Raw genomic sequence first — 9942 nt, forward strand, 5'->3', positions numbered from 1 at the left:
ACTTTTCAGCTTGAACTTGTTGGCTTCTACATGCTTGTGAGCCATTTATCTAAGATAAATTTCTCTCTCTCTCTCTTTCTCTCTCTCTCTCTCTCTCTATATATATATATACTTTGCTGGTTTTTGTGTTTCTCTAGAGAACCCAATCCAACACATATACTTAGTATCTGTGCTCAATTCTTCACAGGTTTCTGCAGCAGAATACTGGGCAGCCTGAGAGGAGCCTCAGTGCTTTCTTTAGTCTTCTTCCCAATGTCGATCAGCATCAGGGGAATATAAGTAACAGGGCTTGGGTCTAGAGACTTGTTTTCAACTCCTTTCAATTAACCCTGAAAGAGAACACTGGGGAAATCTTCAAATGATTACATGCTACAATAATCCCTCCTCAAAAGAATGGTATAAAATTTAGGTGTGACCTATAATCAAAGGAGTGGTAATGAATGTCTGTAACAGACAATTAAAAATGGCAATCTAGTGACCATCCCTGACCAGGCTGGAAGAAAGATACACAGAATCAATCGAATCACCACTTCCTCAAGATGCCATTCTGAATTCTAAAAAAGCAGGCCAAATTATTAACTGTCTGGAACTGTTTGGTTTTAGCTAAAGCAAGTTGAACCTATGAAAGTTGTATGGTAGTTACTGGCTGTCATTTAACTATATGCAGGATGCCACTCCTCGGAAGGAAGGTTGGGCAATCCTACTTCCATAGTGATACTGCCTCGGAAACCCAAGGAGGGGTCGCTATGAGTTGGGGCCAACTCGACGGCAAAACAACAACAGGATGCCACTTTATAATCAATGTCTGAACCTTAATTATGCTCATGTCAGGAGGTTTTGCAGATGACTTTATGACATAAAATGAGTATAGAACATTTTCAGTTGTTACATACTTATTTTTGAGGCATATTGAAGAAAAAAAATCTATTAATTTGATGCCAACTCCTTGTCAAGAACAAGATTTCTAAGTGTAACATGTTCATACAAAAAGATACTCATTTTCTAGCAGTTTCCAGAAAAATACTGGTTTTACAAGTAGGTTCCCCTGTAATGGTACTATACTTAATTTGCATGCAGAAGTTTTGACCTAGAAAAAGATGCAGACATAAAAAGGACATTTCCAGTTTCTTTCTTGATTTTGGCAGTGAGAATGGCCAAATGTATGTAGCAAAATGTTCCTGGCTATACTAAGCCCAAATGTATCCGCAATGAATAAACACATACACAGGCCCTGTAGATGCCACTTGTAGATGGCAAGCAGTGTACTAAACTGCTTACTCTTATTCTGCAGGTATTAACTCCACATATATAAATAAAAATGATAATGTTCTTTAAATCTCTGCAATAAATTTGGAATGGTGATAAACCTGAAACATTAACCCTGTACTTAAATAAAAATTTCCATAAATTAACTCATCATTTAAGATGATTCCATTTTTAAGCAGAACTTTATGGCTGACATTAGTTGTCCCTTCAGTTTTAACTGTCGAAAGTACTAAAGTTATGAATAATCTCTCTGAAGTACTTGTGAGCAGGAGAGTAATTTTAAAATAGACATGTGGTTTAGTGGGTAGAACAGGGGCTTTTGAAGAAAAGACTTGTATTCAAATTGAAGCTCTACCTTTTAACTCATCATCCCTTAAAGTGGGAATAAAATAATTCCTACATGCTAATATTGTTAAATTATAAGGATTAAAGGAAATGATGTTAATAAACTACCTGACAAATGCTTAATGAACGTTATTTTCCGCCTGCTCATTCCTCAGCTGGCGGGCAGTGGGTGAGCAAGCAGCATGGGGAAAGGAAAAGCCAGCCTCTTTCTGAGAAGGCCTGACCTGCACCAGAGCTAAGGGTTAACACCTAGGAGCCTTTAATGATGGGTGCAAGACTAATCAGCTGTTCTTGTCTTTCTCATAAATATATGAAATTTAAGTTTATTAAAAATTAATTGTATTCACTTATTCCTCCAGGGGTAGCAGATTCCTTTGTGAGTTGTCGTCTTCTATGTGGGGTCAGCAGAATTTCTGAAAAACACAGAAAACACTTAGCATGCTTAGAGTATCAATCTGAGAAACAGCAGTCAATTCATTAGTAGGATCCTTCCTGCTCTCCCCTTCTAGTGGGACTCCTTAGTGGGTCAGGTAGAATTTTTAAACCACCACAGACTAATTCTACTCCCTGGGTACATCTTAAATCACTAACTGCTCAAATACATATTTTCTTTCCAACATTATTTTACCCTCTAGTTTTTAATATACTGAATATTTTAGATACATGTTCAGAAGGTATAGTCATAATTACAGTTTCAAAGTTGCTGCATTAATTACTTTTGTTACAGATAATTGATTTCCTTAGTTCACTTTTGTATCTGTCTTCAGCTTCAACAATAACTTTGTGACGATCACATTGGTATGAGCAAGAGTGCAAGAGCTGGCTAAAGTTTCGGCTATTCAGGGATTTTCCTACTGCTATGCAACCTAAAAGAAAACAAATTAAAGTGATGTATAGACGGTACACAACATCTCAGAACAGATCTATGAAAGCAAGTATCTTTATGTTGGTAAATGAATTCAAATCAGAAAATAAATTAGAAATTAAATTTGAAGAAGTTCAAAGTCACGTGAGGAAGTAAAGACAACAAATACAACATAGTGAAATGAGTGTTGGGCTGGAGATGTGAACAGATGGAATAGAGCTACTGTGACAGAGAAGAGCACCTCCCTTGCTCTGACTCACAGCAGGAACCACTGTTAGGGAAGGCATTCAACAAAGTGACCCCATACTGTATAAACTTTCACTGAAAACACAATAAAATAATTATGTAAATAAATAAATACTTAAAAAGTAACCTTAAGGTCTTTTTTTGTTTTTAACCTCTTTAATTATAGTGATTTTCAAACACACAGAATAGACAGAAGAATGTAATGAATCCCCATGTATGTATAACCCAAGTTCAATAATTATGAACCCATGATCAATCTTGTTTAATTCACACCCCTATTTTGCGCTGTCCCTCACATACATATTGGATTACGAAACCGAATATTTGCATTAAAGTATAATTTCATCTGTAAATACTTCATATGTATCCATACAGTTAAGACTCTAATTTTCTTAATAAACACAGAAAACCATTATCACACCTAAGAAAATTATGCTTAATTCCATCTAACATCTAGTCAGTGTTCAAATTTTCCCATCATTTCAACTTTAATTGTGATTTGGGTGAACATTTACAAATTAATTTTCTAATTTTGTTTTGAGACATTCATTGCAATCTCCACAATATAACAGCACTCTTACCATTTCCTCCTTTGTTTACCATTTCCCTTTGTCCTTCTTTCCCAGCCCTTCTTGCCTTGGGCAAATACTAGCTTTAGCTCTCACATGGTTGATTGTTCTAATAATTTAGAACCTTCCTGGTATGGCTGTTCACCTTATAGGCCTATCATTTTCCTGAAAGTTGAGTCACAGAGGTGAGTTCAGTTCCTGGCTTCACAAAGATGTAACAACACAAAAGCAATGTAGTGTGATCTAATGCTGACACTAGGAACTACCTTGAGCTAGCAATCATTCAGGTCCAACAGATGATGACTATTGTATTTCCCTTATAAAATTGATAAGGGAAAATTCCAAATTCATCCCAGTGCCAGATGGCACCAAGGTGGACAGTCTGGGAACTGTAGCTTTAGACTACTGAGAGGAAAGGATTCCAAGGAGTGATAGTCAAGAGCTACCATTGTTGCTGTTGTTGTTATGTGCCATCGAGTCGGACCCAACTCATAGCGACCCCTCCTTGGGTTTCCGCAGTATCACTACGGAAGTAGACTGCCCAACCTTCCTTCCGAGGAGTGGCTGGTGGGTTTGAACCACCAGCTTTCTGGTTAGCAGTCAAGTGCCTTAGGCACTACGCCACCAGAGCTCCTAAGAGCTACCACAGAGGATAATAATTTTTTTTTAAGTCATTGGCTCTTTGGGGAAAAATGAGGCTTCAGATAGCTTTTAATGTTAAAGTTTAGTGGATGGCAATAAAAGAAAAGCCAGATTGCAAGAGGATAAGAAGGGCATGAACACACTGAACAAGAAGGGATCAAGAGCAGGAATTGGCAGTAAGAAGAAACAGCGGACGGACACAAGAAGTCATAGCAAACTACACAATGTATTTGGAATTTCTTTTTTTTTTTTAAGATGAGGATAGCTAAGCACAGTTTGTTTTTATAAAGGAGTTAATGGACAGAGAGAGCCTCATGAGAAAGGCTTGGCAATTATTATAATGGTGAAGAAATATGAGATTCGGAATATAGTTAGCTATCAGTTTGAGAGTAACAGAAATTCTTCATCTGAGATGGAGGAGCAGGAATGTATGGAACTGTCTGTAGAGTGGGGTACACAGTCAGAGCAAACGATGAGGAAACACGGCGTGAAACAGGAAGCAAAGCTAGAGTAAGCACTGTGCCACCTATGCAAGAGCACTGCAGGAAAAGAAACAGCAGTGCATGGAATATTGGAAATGTTTGTGTATTTATTGTAAACGTAAAAGACATTGCTTACATACTGCGTTGTCAGTGAAGGCAAACATGGGTATATGGGTGGATAGATGGGTGGACGGGCTGAACTAGTAGGTGTGTCTATGAAACGGAGAGTGTACCCAAGACCATGTATAGGGTTGGCAGACAATGGTCCTATAAGTTTATTTGTATGATCTGAATTCCCAGGTGTATAGTAGAGCTGACAAGGGGCAAGGTTGTAGTCACTTCGTGGTCACAGCCAGCTACCCAGAGGGAACAAGTAGTTGAACCTGTGGGCTTGGGACCATAGTTGCAAGGGGATGTCAAGCTCAACTGGCATAACATACTACACAAAACATTGTTCCATCTCCTACTTTGGCGAGTAGCGACTGGGATCTTAAAAGCTTGCAAGCTGCCATCTAGATGCAATGATGGATCTTCTCCTCATCCAGAGCAAAGAAGAATGAAGAAAATAAAAAATTCATGGAAACAATTAGTCCTAGCAACTGGTACACCATCCGATGTGCAGCCTATACGACTACGAGACCAGAAGAACTAGATGGTGCTCGACTACCACTGTCAACCACTTGGAAGGGGATCTATGTAGGAGATCCTGGATAGAGAGGGAGGACAATGTGGAACAGAACTCAAAATCATTTGTAGGAAAAAAAAAAGGGGGGGGGGACCAGGTTTGCTGGTCTGATAGAGCATGTTGGAACCACTGAGACTATGGTCCCTAGCTGCCCTTCAGGTCTGGAATTGAACCCACACCTGTGGCTTCCAGCCAAACAAAATACAGGTATATGAGTTGAACATTTACCTGAGATAGATACACTCCTTGGAGAGAACAATCATGGGAGAAAGAAGGGGTGCTTATGCACAGGAAGACAGCTCAGGGTGCAGGAGTGCATAGAGGGATGGACACAGGGAAAAGGTAACTATCGGGAGGAAGCGGGAGGGGAGCTTTTGCATTGTGGTAAATTGTGGTCAATGTCATGAGACAAAATGTATGTGAACTGCTGTATGCAAAGTGAATTTGCTCTGTAAATTTTCACCCAAATCACAATAAAAATAAAATAAAATAAAAAAGACATTGCTTAATTCCTATAATGTTAGAGCACAATCCAAATTACCTATCTACTTATTGGCTCTCTGAAAATATTAAAAAATGTTTATTTTATTCAGTAAGCTTAAACCTGTAGATGGTGTGGTGACTAAGTTTGTGTGTCAACTTGGCTGGACCTGGTTGAGTGGCTGGGCAGCTGAATGTAGTTATTCCCCATAGTGAGATTGTTAATTAACTCTATGGTGGAATCTATCAGAGCAGCTGAGTAGCTGCTTTGGGTATGTGGTCTCCTTCCCATATATAAGAAATAGCTTTGGGAATGGTCTCTAGCTTATGGCATGCTTGGACTCTGCATGTAGCTGTGTCGTTGTTCAGCAGCCTGCCATGCTCTGCCAACCTTGGGACTTTCGATGGACTTGAATTAATGCCTGCTGTGTGGTTTGGTGACATCGAGACTGTGCCTTTTTACTTGTCAACCTTGAGGGTGTCAGTCTCAGCAGCCAGCAGCTGTCTGAGTGAAGAAAAGCCTCTAACTTCAGTGGGCCAAGAGCAGGAGGCAGAGCTGAAGTCTAAAGCTGAAGGGCTTTCACAGCCCCTAGAGCCTGGCACTTGAACTTGGACTTAAAGCCTCTGAACTGTAAGAGAATAAACTCCTGTTTGTTCAAGCCATCCCATTTGTGGTATATTCTTGTCAGAGCAGCACTGGCTAACCAAAACAGATGGTATTAATTGACAAAAAGAGAATAATAAAGTAATAATAAGAAAGGTATTGTGTGTGTAAATTCACACACACAAGCACTGGGATTTCAACTTGGTGCCGATTTGTCCTTCTGAAGGAGGAAGGCACTAATATTAATGTTTCGTGATGATCGGGATCATTATTTCTCCAAAGGAAATGAAGTTTAATCACACAGGTAGGACTATTACAAATTCTAGTTCATTAATATCATATACGTTTTAATTATGAAATGACGTAATTAAAAAAAAATAGTTACCTGAGCACCTATATTTCAACATTTTTGAGCAATTGTCAGTTGATTGAAAACCAATGACTTCTTTATTTATTATATCTGAACATAACGTAAATGGATCTGGAAAATATTACAAAATGCAAGATTTTTTTGATTAATGAAAAGGACCTGACATTTGCAAGATTGATTGATTCTCAATGTTTTCATGAAGTTTAGCCCACGTCTAGCCACCCTGGTGGATAAATAGGAAGGTTCTGGATATTAATAAAGGATGACTGAGGATTAATGCCAGAAGCAAAGAAATGGCTCATATGTGAGAGGGCAGACATACCAGTGTACATTTTTAGCTGCATCAGTCACTTAATCATCTCTTTTGTTGAAAAACCAAAGTAAAAACAGTTTTAATCATACCTGTTACTGGTAACTGCTGTTTTCTATTTTTGATAATGGGAGTTGGATGTTTAAAAATATGGTCACTAAAAGAAAAGAGACACCAGATCACTAAAAGTAAACATATTGGTTGGTACATGTTTCTGCAAGCAATGCTGTAATTCTGGGGATTTGGAAAGCAGAAAGAGCCACAGGCAGGACCTGCCAAAATCTACCAAATTCTGTCCAAGTAGGGTCTGCAACATTTCTAGCCTTATTTCCAGATACTCCAGAGAACAACAGTATTGATACGAGTAGAATCAAGGGAGGAAAAAAAAAAAAAAAGTGAAAGAGAACAGGAGGAAGGAACAAAAAGGGATAGAACCAAACCAGTGGGAAGGAAAAAAGAGCATGGATGCAGGATGGCAAAGTACTAACAGTGATCATTTAAGGATCCAACATGAAGCACTTTAAAATCCTCCCCGACTCCAAACCATTTGTGTGTTTGAACCCTGTGCTCCTGGATGACTCAAGGTAAGTTATGACTATACTTCCACAACAGTAACACATAGTGCATAAAAAGGCAAGAACTGTATATCAGGAAACAGATACAGTGACAGCTACCGCTATAACTATCTGTTCATGTACTTACACTGGTAGGAAGAACAACAAAGAAGAAAAGAAAGGATTTAAAAGAAGCTGAAAATATTAGTAACTCAGGTGGCATTAATATTGAAATATTAATGACTTAGTTGAGGTAGCAATAAGGGTAACTCTAACAGAGGAAGAGTGGAGGTGGAAGGCCAGAGGGAGAGAAGACCGGTCCAAGAGCATACCTCACTACATTTCAATTCCACATCCCTGAGAAATCAAGGTAAAATCATCAAGAATGGTCTTGACGAGGGACAAACGGGTGGTGGTGGTGTGATCCATTGTGCTGATAATGATATTCTGCCCACTGTCCTGTAACAACTTGCCCAGAATACAGCAGCATCCTCTTTAGTTTTACTTAGCACAGCAATCATCAGAGAAGAATACAAGAAAAGGTTTAAAAAAGAAGCTACAACTCTGAATTTAACCCCAAAGGTTACCTACAAGGGGAAAAGTTATATGTACTGCAGATGAGATGCAGGGAACAAATGCAAGGGCGAGCCCAAGCCAGATTCTCATCACACCCTACACTAATCACAAATCCATTCCCTTTACCATAGCACACTTACATGTTGGTTCTTGCAACATCATTGCTGACAGATTATCAACACATGTACTATTATTCAGGTACACAGTTTTCAGTTCAGGTTTTCTATCTTGAGAATCCTTTCTAAAATTCAAATCTAATCATGTCACTCATCTTGAAATCCTAAATTGCTCCCTATGGCCTGTGAGTTAAAATAACAAATGAGTATGACATGCAAGGCCCTAGATGAACTGACCTATATTTCCTCATCCACACTCCTTTCCCACCATCTCCTATTTTAGGCTCCTTCTAAGACCACATTTCAGCATTTCCATATCCCCAGTGGGGAGGTCTGGTGGCATAGTGCCTAAGGCACCTGGCTGCTAACTAGAAGACTGGCTGTTCATTCCCACCAGCCACTCCTCAGAAGGAAGACTGGGAATCTACTTCCGTAGAGATACCACCTCAGAAACCCAAGGAGGGGTTCTATGAGTCGGATCCGACTTGATGGCAGTGAGGTTGGCTTAGCACTGTGGCACACAGTAGTATTCAATAAGTACTTGCTGAATTAACAACAGCAAAAAAATTAGAAACGGTGATTAAATTATACCTTGACTCTTTTTCAAAAGCTGTTTCTTCACATGAGCTTTGATTGCAGCTTGAACTGGCTTTACATAAAGTCTTATTTTTACTGCTCTCCCTGTAACAAGCATTCACTGGGTTGGCACTCTTTAACAAGGTCTTCATCTGGTCATCCTCTGCACATGTTTTAGACATGACTACAGGGGACTTGTAGTTCTGAGGCTGACAAGACTGGCTTTTATCCTTTTCTTCTGCTTCGGTACCTCTACCAGTATCACCTGCATGGAGGTGTTTCTGAGTACTTATCTTCATAGAAGTCACACTATGCTTATATTCTTCTCCAAGTCCCTATAATGTAAAAATGACAAGTAAATCACTTCCAGATAATTCATTTGCTTTATAATCAAATTTATATTCCCTTCAAACAATGCAAAAAAGGTTTATGATTGTCAATAAAATATGTATGATTGGGGCAGTTCACATTAGTAAGAAAAGGGAATGTATTGAATAAATGCTGCTGATGCAGTTAGTAGACATCTGGGAAAAAACAGAACTTGGATCCATATCTTACAATTTACACAAAGATAAAGTTGACATAAACAAAATATTTAAATAAATATATAAATAAAATTATATATGTTCTAAAAGAAACCATGATATTTTAATTTTCTCAAAGGGAAGAAGGTATTTCCAAGTGTTACACAAAACCAATAAATCATAAAAGAAAAACTTATACATTTGACTACATAAAAATTTTCTACATTTCTGCTAGAGACCAAGAAAGATATTATAAATCCTAAATCACTGAAAAAAATTAAAATGTTTAGCAAATAAGTCAAGATAAAATATAATACTTAAAAATTAATATAAAAGAAGCAGAAAGTGGAACAAAGAATATATGGACAAATAAGAAACAAACAGCAAAATGGCAGACTTAAATCCAAACATATTAATAATTATATTAAATGAAAATGAAGTGATCACAACAATTAAAAGGCAGAGATTATCAGATAGGATTACAAAGACAAAAAATCCATGCCAAATATAAAAACATAGATAGCTTAAAAATAAAAGAATATGTCCAAATGACAAATGGATAAACAAAATGTAGTACATACACAATAGCCAAAACATGGAAACAACCTAGATGTCCATCAACTGAGGAATGGGTAACCAAACTATGGTACATACACACAATGGAATACTATGCAATGCTAAACAATAATGTAGAATCTGCAAAACACCGCATAACATGGATGAACTTGGAGG

The 9942-nt window shown here is 38.1% G+C and overlaps 1 protein-coding gene across 1 annotated transcript in view; it reads right to left on the bottom strand.

The window, feature by feature from the left end:
- TERB1 (telomere repeat binding bouquet formation protein 1) overlaps positions 1 to 9942 on the bottom strand; it is a 38346-nt gene that overhangs the window by 10965 nt on the left and 17439 nt on the right. Inside the window, 5 exon segments of the mRNA XM_007940223.1 lie at positions 1959 to 2024; positions 2328 to 2477; positions 6570 to 6665; positions 6957 to 7021; positions 8702 to 9011. Coding sequence (XP_007938414.1) covers positions 1959 to 2024; positions 2328 to 2477; positions 6570 to 6665; positions 6957 to 7021; positions 8702 to 9011 — 687 coding nt within the window.

The sequence above is a fragment of the Orycteropus afer genome, unplaced genomic scaffold (genome assembly GCF_000298275.1).
Source record: "Orycteropus afer afer isolate SDZICR_OR568_19922 unplaced genomic scaffold, OryAfe1.0 scaffold00067, whole genome shotgun sequence".
In the NCBI taxonomy this organism is placed as follows: Eukaryota; Metazoa; Chordata; class Mammalia; order Tubulidentata; family Orycteropodidae; genus Orycteropus; species Orycteropus afer.